Source organism: Biomphalaria glabrata, chromosome 4 (assembly GCF_947242115.1).
Source record: "Biomphalaria glabrata chromosome 4, xgBioGlab47.1, whole genome shotgun sequence".
Taxonomy (NCBI): Eukaryota; Metazoa; Mollusca; class Gastropoda; family Planorbidae; genus Biomphalaria; species Biomphalaria glabrata.
Window position 1 is genome coordinate 15227697 of NC_074714.1, and position 19527 is coordinate 15247223.

Below are 19527 nucleotides of genomic sequence, written 5' to 3' on the forward strand. Positions count from 1 at the left end.
CATCGAATACACCAAAATGGTTGCTATTTATTTATGAAAATCACCAGTAACAAGAAGAAAAACAGATTTATAGTTTTGAACGAGAAACCAGTTTGAACCTGTCAATAAACAAGTTGTAGTTTCAAACTTGGGACAAATGGCATGTAATCAAAATCAATTCAAAATCGAAAACCAAATGGACCAATGATAGCTCTAGAAATAATGCTCTATTTTTAGGTGAAACATCGTGTAAGCAAGACTCCAAATGTTTATATCCAATTTTTAATGAAACTTTCAAAATTATTTTCCTAATAAATTATTAAAAAAAAGTATAATATTGTTAAATTAGAAACAATACTTTTTTTTATTAACTTTAACACATATAGTCTTCTCAAGCTCAAGGTTAAGGTACGTCTATGGCACACCTGTTTGTCATTGCTGACCAAATGTGTTTTATCAAGTACAAGGATAAATTATGGAGGTACACCTATGGACGACTATATCACACCTAATATCATTGCTGACCAGATGTGTTTTCACATCAGTATAGAAATAATAGTGTACTGTTTTTCTTTATAGCTTTGAAATCGTACATTTACAATATAATCGGTATAACCAGTCAACCTTAATTCAACGAAAATTTAATCCTTGTCATGTTTGTTAAATACTAACTACACACAAATGTTACTCAAATAGTTAAATTGTGTTAGGGGAAAATATAGATTGATTCATTGTGGAATCGAAATTTAAAACAAGAAAAATTTTAAAAAATTGAAAAAAAAATGTTTTTTTGTTTTTTGTTTGTTGTTTTTTCGATGGGAAGAACTCCAAAATTACAGCTATAGCTTGCAATAATGTAGAAGACAAAGTGAGTATTGTAAAATATAGAAATCAATATCATCATCACTAAACATTTTAACTAGGTCTTTTCTTCTAATCTATAGCAGTTCCTTATTAGTCTAGTACAGGCAGGTTTATTACGCAAAGTTGACACGTATACTCCTGCCCGGGAAATCATGAATTTGCGGGTCTTATCTTTCGTTACTTTACTAAATAAAGAGTTACATTTGCTTGCTGCTAAATATCTATTAGTTTATCTAGTTTTTTCTTTTTTTTTACCGCATAAATACATATAAATCTTCTGTAGCATTTGATTTCAAAGACTTATATTTTCTATTAATTCTCGTTAACCAGATTCTTGCTTTTAGATAAAAGTACAAAGAAACAATTTTAAAAAATACGAAGGAATAAAATTAAAAAAAAAAATTATTATTTTTTTATTTCACCGGAACAGCCCAACAAATCTTTATATGCTTTATAAAACTTATTGCTCATTGTGACGTAGATGATAAAGTTTGTAGACGCGTGAAGCTGACAAAGCATCCGGCTGGTATCCATCAGAAGATCATACAAGTCGCCAGAGGTCAAGTGAGAGAAGGAGCAGTAGTTCAACAGAATGATGCCTGGGACCGAAATCAGAATCGTCGCCACACATACGGAGAATAACATCTTCATCCCTTTTTGCCCCAACCCCTTTTTACCGGAAGTCTTGTCCGGAAAACTGAACCGCCTCTGGAGAAGCTTCAACATCACGATAACACAAGAGGCGATAATAACAAGAGGGACTACTGTTGAAAATAGATTGCCCGCAACCACGGAGAGGTAGATGAGGATGGATTCCTTGTTAGTCGTATAAAACTGGGTCTCCACAGCGATGGCTATGCTTATATTCAATTTCGGGCTGTAGATCCATTGATGCTCGTACAGAAAGAATGCCGGGGTGAGCATGGAGAATGGGAAAACATAGATAACAAAAATGCTCCACTTTATTCTATGTGCAGTGAACAGCCTTGATGCTTGGAAAGGAAAGCAAACAGCGATGGCGCGCTCGACTGCTATTGTTGTCACGTGGCAGACGTTGATGGCCACCAGTATCTGATGTGGTGCGTTGAGGTAAATGGCCGAGAAAGCGATAACGCGGAGGGCCGCCTCCACATCCACTAGCTTGATGATGTCTCCGGCCTTGATGATGGTGTGGAGGAGTGTCAGGACGAGGTCGTTGAAGGACAAGGAAGCCAGAAGCATGATGTTGGTATCTTTGAAGCCGTAGCGTCTCAAGACGATGATGTTGATGATATTTCCTGCCAGACCCATTACGCAAAGGATGGGTAAAATAACAATGTTGATAGCAGTGCGGAAACTGTAGGCAGCCGCTGCTACACCTTCTTGAACAATGGAAACAGCATTAGAGTGGACATTTGAAAAGTTGGAATAACTAGAACGAGTGGTGTAGGAAAAAGAAACTGATTCCATCATTAATAAAAGTTGTATATCACTTTTAATCTATTGATGTCGTCTTGATCAATTAAACTTATTTACATAGATTATATAGTAAGAAACTTTTTTCCTCTGGTAGTAAAATTAGATTACTTTGTGAGTTATCTTCCATTTAAAATAATATTATATTTATTAAAACTAAACACGAATAGATATAGTCTAGGTGGCTCTATTATGAAGAGTTGTTTGCCTTGGTTTGATACAATTACTCCTGAAGTGAAATTCTTTTATAATCAAGTAAAAGAAAACATTTCTTTGTATTTACATTCGAACAGAATCGTAAAATATTGTCTTAAGTTTGAATTGCTTATTGTGAAAAATTAAGCAATATAGTAATAGAATTATTTTTAAAAGTTACTCTCATGCAATGTTGAGTAAATGATTGAATGTCCTCAATAGACTGACCTGCTGCCTTACACAGGCATTTCTAAATGTTATGATGAAAGAGCTAAGGCTTATACGTTTGCGAATGTAGATCTTTCTTCCTTTCAAAAAACAATGTTTAGTGAACTTAGAACTCAAACAGGTATCGTAGATAGAGGATAACACTTGCTAATAAATATTCAAGTACTTGATAAATATAAATAAAGAAAATGTTTTGTTAATAGCGTCAATACTTAGAATAACAAAAGTGAAGACATGTCGTAGGACAAGTTTTAAAATCAAAAACATTATAAAGTTTGATTTCGTAGTCATTTAATACCCGAAAGTCTTCTACCTTTTAATTACTATTTTTTTCTTTATTCTAAAACTACAAAAAATGGATAACAAAACAAGATCTATATATTTCTTCTTCAAACTAAAAAGACTGGTGTTTCTCTGTTTATCTGTTTAGCCTCTAGATATGATTATTATTTACTTCTATTAAAAAAAAATTAGGCGAAAAAGGAACGTCACGAGTCTCTTAATAATTAGAGTTAAATGCTTAGCGAAATTATATCATTTCCATTTTCCCATGACACATAATCATTGTTTACTAATTAAGGTTTTAATTGATAGTTTTAAAATATAAAGGCTCTGGGGTAAAGAAAGTATCAATTAGACATAATTGTAAAGGTATTCTGTATGACAGAGCGCTTTTTGGAAACCTCAATCCATAAGCACAGAAAATTATATGTAATTTCACTAACATCTTAAGTCAATGGAGTCAAAGGACGCGGCTTATCATAAAATGGACAAAAGAGACTTATAATTAACTTCCTACAACTAGAGCCATGTCTTTATCAGGATACGAACATTGTAATTACCAGAGGTGGCAATTTGTAATTTTCATTTATATCTTATAGGGAGACCACTAAGTTATCTATATTATATATACACATATAAACATTAGAGAAAACAAAAAAAAAATACCGAAATAAGCATTGGAATCTGAGTATATTACTTAACTTATTGCCCTTGTACCACAGCTTCCAATAAGCATCTAGTTTGATAAGGTCACCAATATTCTTTGTTTTCTTAGGGTCGGATCAGTAGAATTCAAAGGGAAAGACATTGGTTGAAATCCATACTTGCATAACGATTCTCATAGCTTTAAGATCTTTCGTACTTTCTTGTGAAATAAAAAAATATATTAAATATAACAAGAAGATATTGCTGTTTTTTTTTTGATCTATGAATAAATGTTTCTTTATTTATGAAAATAAATAAATGACACTAATTTATTTTGAATTTATTTTTGCTTTTTTTATTTTTGTATTCACTATAACAGTACAAGGATGATTATATCTATACCACCATAGCGGTACACATAATACGATAAGCAGCATTCTCTTAGTCTAATGCAACCCATAGGCAATCGACAAATGTTAGGTAGATGTCAACTAAAGTTACGATAAAATTTGAACAAAGTTTCTTTTGCCATTCTTCTTTAACGCTTTTTAAAAACGGTTTTCAAAATGAAAATTTTGTAGAATTACATTCGCAGTAGACAAGCTTTCTTAAGCAACAACAAGTTTTAATCATTTTTTGTTTTTCAAAGCAAGCAATACATTTTAAAAGAATCAATCATTACAATTTATGAGATTGATGATGATCTTTGATTTCTCATTCTCTTTATTTCAGGTGATGTTTCATGATTGCCAGGTGACTTTTCAGTGAACTTTTCAAAATCATTAACCTCATCGAAAGTTTGTCAAGTGTCTCACATGTCAAAGACGTTATACTTGGTGTTCACCTATTCTACAAAATGACAGTGCACACAAAATTCGTGCACTTTTGTGCACTTATTCAACTCTTTATTAAAGATAAGTCCTGCAAGGTTGTTTTCACAGGAAGTGGTAAAGGTTTTAATCGCACCATTACCTATAAAAATGCTACCAATGGCATGCATCTCAAATAGCTTCTGGCAACCTGTCCAACTCCTGGCATTCATGTGCGGCTTAGATATTGAGCCCAACTACAGGAGGCAGAAGAAGCTACAGAGTCGGGCCAAAACCAATAAGCTTTGGACAGGAGGGGCTCGTTAGCCTTGCACGGTCACCCTCTTAGGAAAAAAACAACAACACCGCTGCAATGTGGCTGCATTCAAACATGGGAAGGGCTTTGGGAGACAACCCTAAGGAAAAATCAGGAGTTGCCTTAGGCAGCTTGTGGCACACAACCTGGAAGATCCTGCCGACACTACTGATTCCAAACTCTTTCGGCTATAAAATTAGATAGTTTAAATATATCTTTAAATATATCTTCAGAAATAATTCACTAGCTAATTCCCACATAGTATTTCTTAAAATAATTATAATAAATTCATGTGCAATTACATAGACTCTGTCGCCATATTTGACTATTCTGTTTGAAAACGTCATGTTTTCGTCTGGAAAAGGGAGGGGAGTGGTAGTGTGAAAAAAAATTAATCGAGTAAGAGTCCTCGGCATGATATAGTCTAATAATTTAATTTATTGCTAATAAAAATTATGCTAGAGACAGATATTTTTTTTTGCACAAAATGTAATTTCTTAGCTAAAATACAAACGAAAAAGTATGGGCTTTTCTGATGGGTTGCACCTATTTATTTTATATTTACTAATGATCTAATTTGAGGTTAGAGTATGATGCGACATAATATACAAATGGATTCAAATATCAATAAGTAGCTTGTATTATATAGATATTCAACTAAAATTTTCACACACTGTGATTTCTGCTTAAGGGCTACTAGAGTTTGGATGGCAGTAGGCAATACCCTGCCACCCCAGAGAATCGGCCAAGATACCACAGGGGCGCGACATAATATAAAAATTATATATTAAATCAACTAATTTTGTTCACACATTATTATTTCTCTATAAAAATAGGACCGCCCCCCCACTTACAGGTTTTAGACGGGGTGAGCAATATATGTAATCCCCTCCCCCCACACACACACACACCAATCGGCCATTATACTAGAAGGGAAACGACACAATATAAAGATCAGTTAAAATATCAATAACAAGCTTTTATCATATAGATATTAAACTGATTCTGTTAACAAGATGTATTTTCTAAAAAGTAAATGGACCGCACCCCTTACTCAAAAGCTATCGGTAGGGTGACGGAAATGATGCACTCGCCCCCACCCCCACCCATCCAACCAAATCGGTCAACATACTAGAGGGGGAAGGAGTAATAAAAAATAAGTTAAAATAAAAATAATTAGTATATTATTATTAACATAAGTAAAGAATTGGTATAAAATTGTGTGATTTTTCTACTACGATTCGCTCGTCCCCACCTCGATTTTGGGGGATCAGCCTAGTTGGAGGGACGATCGCCAGTACCACCACCACCCCGTATCCGCCAGTGCCTAATGCTAACCCTACTCCTAACTGTAAACCTAATCTAACTAAAAATAAAATATGTTTGCATTGTTAACTTCGACAAGTTTCTTGTTTTTTTTTAATGCTATTTTTCTATCTCATTACAAAGAGCTTTTCTTTATATATTCTATTTTGTAGCCCAAAAGAATTACATACTCTATTTTATTGGAATATCTGGAGAGATTACATGTACGATTTTCAATTGACAATGTCGATTAGTACCTGAGATTTGTCATTGTTAAAGTAATGCAAATTTTTTTTAGCGTTGTCAATGCTCAGTGGTTATTAAAATTTACAAGAGCCAGTGGATTTTATTTATTCAAAATGTAAACAGAATAACAGAGAAATTAAAATAAATTTGGACAATCATCGAAATTTAGTGTCTGGGGATAAACCTATTCTTATAAGCGCTAGACTAAGATGAGACCAGAGTACTGAGCAATGATGTAACATCATGTACCATGTGCCTCTGCAGAATGTGGGCGTGTAAAAGTGCGGGCCTTAGGAGATTTTTACAAATCTAGTAAATTTGATTCAACCTGGTCTACAAGCTTATGTTTAATTTAAGCAAGATCATAGGCGATTAACAAAAGGAGACAATAGTTAAACTTGTAATTAACATTTCTAAAACATTCGTTTGTCTTTGTTCATGTATTTACAATGTAATGTTTTTACTGAGAAAGCCTATCCATAGTTTGATGCCCCTTCACGACATGATGCCCTGTGCGGACCGCCCCACCAGCACATGGCTAGCTACACCTCTGAGTCCGGCCATGCTATTTAGTGTTTGTAAAATGTTTTACATGTTTCTGATGTTCCTTCAGAGTTGAAGATAATTTACTTTTTAGTCCAAACTTCCCACAAGACGAAGGGGGATGGGAGCGGGCAGGGTTTGACAGTCCAGCATGCAGCCATCCGTGTGATTACTATACCGAGTTGTTTTAGCAATTCATTTGAAGAATTTATTCCATATGACGTCAAAGGAAAAAAATCCACTACGTCACACGGCCAAGTTAGACTAAAAAATGTCATTAATACGAGCAGCTTGTTGAGGGTTCATAGACATTGATGCACCGAGTGAGTTCTTTTAGCATTTCATTTAAAGAATTAACTCCATTTGACGTCAAAGGAAAAAATTCCACTACCTCACACGGCCTAGTTAGACTAAAAAAAAAAGCCTTAATAAATACGAGCCAGTTATCGAGTGTTCATAGACATTGGTGCACCGAGTGAGTTCTTTTAGCATTTCATTTATATAATCCATTCATATGGCGTCAAAGGAAAACAAATTCCTTAACGTCACAATAGGCTAGAACCCCCCAAAAATGTCATTATTAACACGAGATACTTAACGAGGGTTCATAGACATTGGTGCACCGATTCCTAATACAATTTATTTAAAGAGAATTAATCCGCATTTGTTTTTGTGCGTTTTGTCTGTCCGTCTGTCTGTCCGTCATGTTAATATAAAAAACAACAAAAAGCTATAAAAAATTGGATTAACCTTTAATTTTCGTTTCGAAACATCGCAATATTTTTAAGTATGAACGCAATAGATTTAAGTATATATAATAGATAGGGAGGAGCGGTGGCTGAGCGGCAAAGCGCTTGGCTTCTGAACCGAGTGTCCCGGGTTCATATCCTGGTGAAGACTGGGATTTTTAATTTCGGGATCTTCGGGCGCCTCTGAGTCCACCCAGTTCTAATGGGTACCTGACACTAGTAAAAAGTAAAGGCGGTTGGTCATTGTGCTGGCCACATGACACCCTCGATAACCGTAGGCCACAGAATCAGATGACCTTTACATCATCTGCCCTATAGACCACAAGGTCTGAAAGGGGAACTTTACTTTACTATATATAATAGATTGTTCCGGATGTTTGTATAAATAGTAAAAGAAAAAGAGAAATCCAGATAAATGTAATACCGTTAATTAAATTTTTGGGATGGTCTCGTATAAAAATTAGATGTACCACAGCCAATTGGAGATATTTTCATACCATACTTCGGTATTTGGAAATTGTTTTCCTTAAAAATTGGAACATAGTATTAATGATAATTAGATTTGGTAACGTTTAAGCTAGAAAATTAAATGTACTGTTAGAGAGAAGTGAGATTTTACATAAAAATAGACTTAAAATATTTTAAATAAAAATCAAGAACAACATTTTTTCGTAAATGGGCAGATTATTTGTTTGAATTATTAAAAAAAAGGGATTCAAACATTTTTTGGCCTTAGTAGATTTTTAAATTAAATTTGGAAATTTTTCGCGACGATTTGTAAGAAAAAGTTAGTAATGTAGGTCGATTTCTTTTCAAAACAAAATCCGGAAATTCTTTATCGATTAAATTTAATTCTAAAATAAGTCTAAAAAGTGATTTTCAATAATCATTTCTAGTAATTACTTTCTTTTTTTAAACAACCTATTGTCAATATTTTTTAAAATTTGTTTAAAGATGAAAATACGAAGAATTTGATATCGATAATCAAACTATAGTGACGTATTGTCAAAGAATGTAAGTGTAATACTAGTCGACTATGCTAGTTAAAACAATCATTTCACATAATTCATTTTTATAAAAGAATATCCAGAACACAGTTAATGAAATATAACTTGGTATAGAGATTTTGATTTAGCATTTATATGCTATTTTAATTATATTATTGATAATGTGTTTTTGCAACGTTTAAGCATGCGAAATTTAATATAATAAAGGTTAGCAGAGCAAACAAACATTCGTTGGCGTTGATTAGTTTTGCACAAAAACATTCGGAACAATTAATTATAGATACTTAAAACTATTGAGATGTTACAGGAGGTTAAATCAGATTTTTTATAGCTTTTAAATTTTTTGTCTTTAATCTAAACGTGACTGACAGACTGACAGACAGTCAAAACGCACAAAAATAAGCCTCTTTTATTATGATGGGGGCACTAAACAAAAAATAAATAAAATCTGTTTATTTTGTAATTTTTAGGGAAATATGTCTCATGCGTATACTTGTCACGCTACAGCACGTAAGTCGCTGCATAAAAAGTCCATTTTAAAAAATGTGCATAATATTTACATACAAAGTGCATTCTTAGCCTTAATAAATAAACAAAAATATTTTCTTTTAATTTTAGCAGCTAGTTGACCAGAAAAAAACACCTTTAACTAATATTTATATTTGTTGTGAACATTTCTTGTACATTTTATAAATATATTTGACTTAGTGATACTGAAAATACACAATAAATGATCTTCTGTTGTTAACATAGTGTAACATTGCCTCCCTTACATTTACGTTATTGTTTTAGAATTGGTGTATTTTTATGAAAAAAAATCGCTTGCATAATTAATTTTATAAACTAAATAGTTTGCTTTTAGAAAACCAAAAGTAGCAGTTGCACCTAAACTTTTCAAGCCGTATCGCATGGTAAAATAATATTTGTCATTTTTCTTCTAGTTTTCGAAATCTGAGTGGGACATAGTCGGACATTTTGAACAAACCTAATAGCGGCTTTTTCCCCATTCGGAGGTCGCTAAAAAGACAATTCCAATAAGTACATTCTGACTTAGACAGTGTTCTAATTTCAAAATTTTTGACATTATAACAAAAATATATTCATTCATTTATTATGAAACCTTGATTATATCGTGAACTAAATCAGCTCCATTTAATTATATAGTCTTTTTACAAAGCCCACAAAAACTCACTCTGTTACAAAGTTTGTACACGTTATTTCTTTAATCTACAATGACCTTAATTAGCCTCTACGTCTATATCAAGTCAACCAATCTAGATCAGATCTAGATCTAAAAAATCTAGATTAGATCTAAATCTAGGTGGTAGATGTAGTAGGATAACTGTGTGGTCTTTCGGTATGCCACTGGACTGTCGTTTGATTGTCTCGATGGTCCTGGGTTCATACCATGCTTGCTGCCACGTCCAGGGTGCGATTTAGAGGAAGTAGATTACATTCAACTTTGAAGGAATATCAGAAACATGTAAAACATTTGCAAAAACATTTTTACAAGCCAAACGAATATTTGAAATTTTGACATTTTCATTTATTTAACATTCTTTTCTGATAGGCGGATCCGATGGGGCTACCACTGTGCTATCACACAAACTCTCTTTGTAATTCTGTTAGCATTTTTCTTGTTTTATCCTTTTGAGCGTGGGACTGCAATATCAATAATTTGTGCGTATTTTACTTTCTGTCGATAAAAGGATCCTATCAAAAGAAATACCTATCGCGTCGTGTCAAGTAATACACGCAGCATGATGAACGAGAAAGGGTAAATAGATATATATATATATGGCTCGACAGTTTGGACAACAAGAAGTAAAGGAAAGATCACTCTTTTATTTCTGCAAGTCGGACTAGTTACTCCACGTAACTTAAGCGGCAACAAAAAAAAAAAAAAGAGGAGGAGGGGAAAAGTAGTATTCACCAGTTACTAAATATCACGGTCGGTCTTAAGCATTGTGACCAAGAAGTCATGGAAAGATCACTCTTTTATTTCTGGATGTCGGGCTAGAGTTACCCCAGGTAACTTAAGCGGCGTAAAAAAGGGGGAGGAGAACAAGTAATCTACTCTGTATTCACCCTTCACTTAATAGCAGGTCCTGACTCAACCGTTTTGGGGCTAAGTTTAGGTAGGGATACGGATAAAAAGTGAAAATTAAGAGTTTGTATTAGACAATAAATTCGTCTTTGCATTTTATTCATTCTTTACTACGTACATAAATACTGTTCGAGCCTTGCGTGTAGCGAAGTCTGTGATGATCACACTTGCCGGGGATTATATTATCAAACTTGACAATTCAATGAAATGAAGAAAGAAACATCTCTCCGTATTTTCTTTAAACTTCTTTAATAACTTCTTCAACTTTCACATCAAATTAACTTCTTAATTCAATAACAACTTGACACTTCATAAATAAAACTTAAACATACATAAGACTTCACTTAGTATAACTTCAACTTCAATTACTAAAACTTTACTTAATGGACCCGCTAATATCACAAACTTATTACTAATCGAGGACTGAGCGAGGACCCCGTCTAACTAACTTTCCCTCAATTTATACCTTTCTTAATCGTACATTCCAGAATCATGGAAACTTCTCCCCTAATTATTTTAGTAACTTTGACCTTCTAGAAGCTGACGTGTGCTATTTTTTTCCTTAACCCCTTTCTTTGATTGGATACCTAAAATTAACTTGTTTACGCTAGACACTTGCACTGGTTTGAACTCGAGCTTCTAGAAACTGGTTGAATTAGGTCACAGACTCGACTCGTGACATTCCCCCCTTGCCTTTTTAGCATTTTGTATGCAATATAAAATGCGTAAAATAACATTATTTCTATTATAATATATGCATACAAAAATCCAAAAGAATTGTTCCTATAAAGTACAGAACTGATAATTCAAATAATTGTTGCATTACATTTACATTATTCAAAATTCAAAATAGTGTACATATTCAGCATATATAATTAATATTATAGAAAATACATCTTAGTTCCATACATCACTTGTTTCTACATGATATTTGAGCATGAACTTTCTAACTTTTGTAGCTCAAGAAAATATCAAAATTATACAACTTCACAATACTGAAAAATACATGTCATCTCATCATATTACTTGCTAATACAGAATATCTGAATATTAACTTACTTTTCAATATATGAAATCTAAACATGTACAATGTCAAATTACTCTTTTGGAAAACTATTATAACAACAGTATTAATGCAAATATACTAAGTAATAAACAATTGCATGACATAAGTATTAAAATAAATCTTGACCCAGCTGTAGAGTCTTGATATATGTGCAACTTTTTTCTTTCCAGATACTTGAAACAATTCTAGTCTGTCTGTACATTTCTTTTGTTCGGGCACTTGAAACAATTCTAGTCTATCCGTACATTTCTTCTTTCTTGGTTCTTTATAGTTGAAAATACGTTTAACAATATTGTCATGTGTTTTAAGAAAGTTTTGTTCAACTCTGCTGTTGAAAAATGTCACTTTTGGTTTCAATACAAACTTGCTTAGTTTAGCTACAAATGTACGTTGTTTTAATTGGTACAAAATGTCTCTCAGTTCATGAATTCGTTTCATTCTACCTTTAGCTTTAAGCAACATACAACTATTGTCCTTACAATATTCTTTGCTTTTCATATGTTCAAACAAGAACTGTCCAAAATCGACACTAAATCTTTCTTTTAGTGACAGTTTACGTTGTAAAACGATTGAAGTAGAAAACATTGAGTTTGAATGTTCATGTATGCATTGTTCTAATAAATCCTTTAAGTCTTTCTGCAGTAAATCTCTATTGTGCAAAGTTAGAAAATAAACATTTGAATTGGCAAGTTTGTCAGTTTTTAAGTCAATCACATTGTCTATAAATGTTGATATGTCAGGAACATCATGAAATATCTCAGTATATTCTTCACTTGTATTCAATATGTCTTTCATACTTTTCAACTTTAAATGATCTAAGTCAATGTCTTTGATAGATTCAGTTTGTTTTGATGTTGTTGGTAATAGTTCATTTATATTGTCTTCATTTTCCTCTTGAATTGTTTCTAAGCATGTAACATTTTGTTCTAGTTCTTTTGATAAGTTTTCATTATCTGTATCTGTATATTTTCCAAGCATATGAACATGAAAAACTTTGACATATTTGTTAATGTTGAGTTCATAAGTTACGTTTGAAATCTTTCTGATGATAGTGAATGGACCTTGCCATGTATAAATCAGCTTGTTGCTCATGTCAGCTAACCATAACTTCACTTGGTCTCCTTGTGTAAAACTTCTAAACTTTCTGTATTCATTTAATTCTCTTTCATTGTCAATGTTGACTTTAGTTTCTTGAGTTTTTTCACATGGCTCCATGACTGTAATATTTGTATCAAAATCTTGTTGAAATGTTTTCGTATCTGTGTTGTTTTGTTTTGACTTAGACAGTGACTCATTCGAAACAAATATGTTTGAATCTATATTTAATTGACTTTCTTTGGAAGTACTTATGTTACTTTGTTGCTGAGTCATATTACGGTTGTTGCATAAATTGTCCATCAATGTTAGACGATTTTCTTTCTTAAAGTTAAATGTAAAATTGTTTAATTCATCAACATTTGAGTCATTTTTGTCTGCTATAATATTTCCAACTGGTTCGTAATTTTGTTCAACTTTCATATTCTGCTCATGAACTTGGTTTCTCTTAGAATTGTTTATTTGACAAACTTGACATTGACTAACATGTTTCTTAACATTTTTTGTAATGCTCGGTCAATAAAATTTGTCAAGAATTCTTTTCTTGGTCTTGGTAACTCCCATATGTCCAGCAAACGGTACATTGTGGCTTGTATTAATAATGGTCTTTCTGTATACGTTTGGAACTATAATTTGCTCAACAGTTTTATTTTTGTATTGACTGTTCTTCATAATTAGTCCTTCTTTAAAATAAGGATCATTATTTTCTTGTGGATTGATGTTCGATTGAGCCTTTTTAAACATTTCAAATAATGTTTCATCATTTTTCTGTTCAACTTTAAATTCCTCGCTATGAAATTGTTCAAGTTCAGTTGTCTGTAGATGCGAATGGTTTGCCTTCTTATCATTTTCATTTTCTTGAACAACTTTATCAGAATTCTTGTGTTTAATATGTTTAGTTTCAAGTCTTTCCTTTTCTTTTTGCATTGACCTTGTAACTACTACATTGCATTCTTGACTCATTTTTATTGTGTTGTTCCATTCAATAAGATCTTGTGTCGTACAGTCACGCACTCCTTGTATATTTCCAACTATGAGATCAACAGGTAGATTTTGAGCTACTAAAGCTTCTACATGTCCACTGAAAAATGGAGTCGTAATATGTATCAAAGCTTCTGGTAATTTATTTACAGTGCCGTTGAAAGCAGTGGCTTCGATTTCATTGCCTGTATATTGATTTGATCTCACAAAATTTGCACGTATAACAACTGAAGTGCTACCTGTGTCTCGTATCACCTGTACTCTTTTTTTTGGTAAAAACCTGTTTCTTATTTCCATAAGTTGAATTCTTTACATTTAATGATCTGTTTTACGAATATGCTTGGTCACTAGATCTGTCACTGATACTAGTATGTTTCTTTCTGCAATCCTTTGCTAAATGTCCTTTCATGTGACAAAAACTGCACTCTATGACCTTCACTCTACATTGTGAGGCGAAATGACCTCTAGTATTGCATTTATAACATATTAAAGTTTTGTCGGTCTGAAAGGATGGCAATGGTCTGTTATCTCTTGAAAAGCAAATAAAGTTTTCATCAATTGCTGATCTAATTTGCTTACTTGGATAGGCAGTTTTATATTGACGTATTATTGTTGTCAGAGTCTGTAGATCTTTAGGATTTCTCTCGATTATGAAAGATTGGATATCTTCTGCATATGCGTGAGTAATGGTATCAATCAATATGTGGTCTCTTAATGCTTCATACGTTCTATCAATATTGGCTAAAGATATCCACCTATCAAACCACATTACCATATCAGAGACAAACAACTGTGGATCATCTTCCTGCCTTGGTCTTTCGAAAAAAATTTCTTGCGATAAGCATTTTGCGTAGCTCCAAATTGTCTTAGTAAAGCTTCTTTTATTTCTGCATAAGTACGCTGTTCATGAGATGGTATTTGTGCACATACATCTAATGCTTTACCCTGTAATAAAATCAAGAGATGGTGTGCATATTGGTCTTCTGGTAAGCCTGCTGCTTTCGCTAACTCCTCAAACCTCATCAAATACGAATCTATGTTATCTTTATTTTCTTGAAAAGGTAATATTTTAGATAAAGGTTTATACTTGTCAAAAGCATTGCTAGTAGGTAAAGTCGGTTGAACCTCTGTTTTTTCTTTTTTAAATTTTAACTCCTGTTCCTGAAGTTGAAGTCTGAGTTTTTCCACTTCTAATCTTTTTTCTTCTGCCTCTCTGTCCTCTCGTCGTTTCCTTTCTTCTGCCTCTCTTTCCTCTTGTTTTAATTTTTCTTCTCTTAAAATTCTTTGTTTTTCTTCCTCTTTTTCTTCTTTTCGTCTTTTTTCTTCTCTTTCAAATTTTCTTTCTTCTGCCTCTCTTTCTTCTTGTCTTCTTTTTTCTTCTCTTTCAAGTTTTCTTTCTTCTGCCTCTCTTTCTTCTTTACGTTTTCTTTCTTCTGCCTCACGTTTTCTCTCATCTTCTTTAATTTGTTTTTCACACCATTCCCACTGATGTTCTTGTGGAATACCAATGTCCTTGGCTAATTTTAAATAGTGTTACAAATGAACAGTGATAGGTAGAGGTCAACGTATGACCCCCAACGTGGATGGCTCCAACAAGATCAAGATACAAGAACACCCCTTCTCCCACTGATAGACCCCCACCTGCACTGATGAAACTCAACAGCCCATGTTGTTAGAAAACAAGCCCACCACTTCTCCCACTGATAGACCCCCACCTGCACTAATGAAACCCCACAGCCCATGTTTTTAGAAAAACTCTGTCCGGAACCATCAGACCAAAGAAGAAAGCCTTACGAATCAGTTGAAAGTGTAAAGCCAGCACAGCGTTGGACATGTTCTCATGTGAAGCCGCTAAAGAATAATCTAAGAACATTCATGAGAATAGGTTTGATGAAGTATAACATAGGTTTTAGAAGAACTATAATCAAATCAGAAGCAAGAAGAACAGAACTAGTGTTAGATGCCAGAACTGTGAAGTGAGTAACCATCTGAGATAGAACTGTACAAATAAAACTGTACGAGAAGATCAACCCAACAGGCATCGTACAAACCAAAAGTCAGTTGCTGTTGTAAGAAGAACATGGGAATATTGCTGTACTGTGATGAACCTGTGTATCTCTGAAGAAGCTCTGTAAAAACATGCTGGAGAATGTAAAACTCAGCCAGTGAAGCACGAACTCGTTAGAATGCTGATGAATTTTCTTGACAAGAGTGCCCAATGTCGTCATCTGAAGGTCGATGTTTCCAACCAAGATTGATGAAAACATTTGTGAGGACCTGCTGAAAAATGAGGATTTGGCTCCCATTCTTCTATGGAAAGAAGATGGACAACGGCCAGATTGAAAGAACATCTCTAAGAAGGGGGCAACCACCAAAGTTTCCTATTTGATCGTCGATCGATTTCTTCAGTATCGTGGTGAAATGGAATTGGTTCGGGACGAACAGATCTAAGAAGGGGGCAGTGTTACAAATGAACAGTGATAGGTAGAGGTCAACGTATGACCCCGGCGAGATGACACAGCAGCTAGTGTTCCCTGGAATCTACATGTACAAACAAAGACAGGATGTGACGTGTCCACACGTGTTGTTCCAGGGCACGAACAGATCTAAGTAGGGGGACAGTTACTAATAAATAGTGACAGATAAAGGTCACTACGTGTGACCCCGACTTGATGACACTGCAGCGAGTGTTTTCTAGAATCTACATGTATAAATAAAGACAGGATGTGACGTTTCCTGACATGTTATTCCAGAGGATACTAGCCGTGTTTGTGCAACTTTGGACAAGCGATTAGGGACTCTATATAAGCCAGAGAGTTAATGTAAAAGTCAGTCGTATGGAGTCGTGAGTTAGCCGTTACAGTCGATACAGACGATGTAAGACGTGTGCGGCTCTAGTAGATGAGAAATGTGTACGACTCGATGCAAGTTTAAGACTAAGACTAAGACTAAGACTAAGACTGCTTTATTGATCCTTACGGAAATTTGTTGTGATTACAAGGACTCGTTTCTCATATAAAGACAACACAACAGAAAAATACACATAAATACAACAGACAACATAAAGAGTTCATTCAGCGACTACACACAGGTATCTTGGTGCATTTCATGTTCCCTGATCAATGAGTGGCGGTGATAGAGTCTGACCGAGTGAGGTACGAACGAGTTTTTGTACCGCTCCGTTCTTGTTTTGATTGACAGCAGTCGCCCACTTCGCGACGACCTGGCGTAGTTCTGATGGAGCGGGTGGCCGTTGTCTTCCAAGATTTTTTCGATTTTTCTTAGGCACGTTTGTTCAAAAAGTTCCTTTAAATGTGGTAATGTTGTGAGTGTAATTTTTGATGCTTTTTTAATGATGTTTTCAAGACGTTGCAACAGTTTAGATGAGGCGTTGCCTTGCCAACAACTTATTCCGTATGTTAGCAGATTTTGTACTGTCGCGCCGTAAAATGTCTCAAGGATCTTCTTGTTTAATTTAAAACTGTTGAGTTTGTATAGAAAAAAGAGTCGCTGGGCTGTTTTCTTTGTCAGAGTTCCAAGGTGGTCTTCCCATGAAAGCTTGTTGTTGATGATAATGCCTAGATATTTATATGCCTTTACTTGTTCTATAGATGTAGTGTTTATTTGCAGTTCACGTATAGTTTGTTTTTTCTTTCTAAAATCTATTATAAGTTCTTTAGTTTTTGTTACATTCAGTTCTAGAAAGTTGTCGGTGCACCAGTTTGTAAACTCTTCTATCGAGCTTCGATACTGAGTTTCGTCTCCTGAAATAAGACCGACTATGGCAGTATCATCAGCGAATTTAATGAGTTTAACTGAGTCATAGATGCTTCTTATGTCATTAGTGTAAAGAGTGTATAGCACAGGAGAAAGTACACAACCTTGTGGAGCACCCGTACATAGTACTCGAGTTGACGATTTGGTGTTGTTGACTTTAACATACTGGGGCCGTTGGGTTAAAAAGTTTAGAACCCATGCTTGCAAGTAAGGGCTTACATTTAAGTTACTCAGTTTGTTTATCATTAGATGTGGCTGTATGGTATTGAAAGCCGAGGAGAAATCTACGAAGAGGACTCGTGCATATGTTTTGGGTATATCGAGATGCTTATAAAGCTGGTCCAAAAGCAATAGAATGGCATCCTCAGTTCCTCAAGCTGCTTTGTATGCAAAGGGTAGCTAGGGTAGAGTTAACTGGAGTGGACTACTGTCGTTAAAGTCTATACAGCGAACTACAATGGACTTGAGCCGTTACAGTTGATGTAAGACGTGTGCGGCTCTGATGTGGTAGACTTGGTTCAGCTTTGGGAGACCTGGAGCGACACTGGGAAGTGTGTCGTTGGTCTGTTCTGTGGAATACGGCTCGATGCAAGTTGAGAAGAGATGAATTGCAACGAAGTGAAGAGATGAATTGCAACGAAGTATAGCTAACTGTAAACTGACAGATATTGTACAGTCTTCTACGCTACATGTTACAGTAACGAATTGTTAGAGTTAATAGTCATTAAAGTTATATGAAACTGAAAGTTTAGTCGTCAAGTTCTTTGCAGTGTTTTTATTTGTGTGCCTACTAATACATTTAGCCAGAAGATTCAGAAATACGTAACAATATCATTTAAATGAGTCTGATTGAGACGCCATAGTATTAAATTAACGATATCAGAAATGTAGGTGTTTAAATGTTCTGCCAACACTCTCATCAAGCAGAATCTAGCCAGCGAACCAGCGACTACGTTGGACAGGTAAAAAGTGAACGAGGGCTGACCTAGTTAAATATCGATCGGTGATTCCTTGTGAGGAATGCGAGTGGTCAGTATTTGTAAACAAACTAGTGTACAACTAGCTTTAGTAACGTTGCCTTCACAGCTTAGCAGATATAACTTTCACAGCTTAGTAAATGTAGCTTTCACAGCTTAGTAAATGTAGCTTTCACAAATTAGTAAATATAGCTTTCACAGCTTAGTAAATATAAAATGTAAGGTACTGACCTTTAAACAGATGATCTGTCTTGCAGGACGTCCTCTATGTCAACTATTATGTAACCTGTTGACTGGAAGTTTCAATCATAAAATACTTTTCGTAGCAATGAATGTACGTCTTGTTGAAGTTTTCTGAAAGAGGCTTTTCTTGTAATTCTTAGTTGAGGCTTTGTCGTTACGAGAGGCTATGATTTATTTGTTAGAAGCTTTTCCTTTTAAATTCGTAGTACTTGCTAGAATGTGCCGACTTTATTCTTTGAAAATGCAGTATGTGATGCTTGTCTTCGTCGGTGCCTTTATTTATAGATGCCTTTTTTCGTCAGGAGGTTCCAATATATGTATTCTTCGATGTCGCCTTTATTGGTTGATGCCTGCATTCATCGATGCCTTGCCTTATTTATCGGAAGTGCCATAATATGTGATGAACTGGCCGAAGGATTGTATTAATAAGTTGATGAATTCATATGAAATGAAGAAAGAAACATCTCTCTGTATTTTCTTTAAACTTCTTTAATAACTTCTTCAACTTTCACATCAAATTAACTTCTTAATTCAATAACAACTTGACACTTCATAAATAAAACTTAAACATACATAAAACTTCACTTAGTATAACTTCAACTTCAATTACTAAAACTTTACTTAATGGACCCGCTAATATCACAAACTTATTACTAAT

General features: G+C 34.3%; 1 protein-coding gene across 1 annotated transcript; it reads right to left on the reverse strand.

Annotated features, from left to right (window-relative positions):
• Positions 1-1248: 1248 nt before the first annotated feature.
• Positions 1249-2292, reverse strand: LOC129925795 (probable G-protein coupled receptor B0563.6). Its single transcript, XM_056026372.1, has one exon. It carries the CDS (start codon positions 2290-2292, stop codon positions 1249-1251), a length of 1044 nt encoding a protein of 347 aa, XP_055882347.1.
• Positions 2293-19527: the final 17235 nt, after the last annotated feature.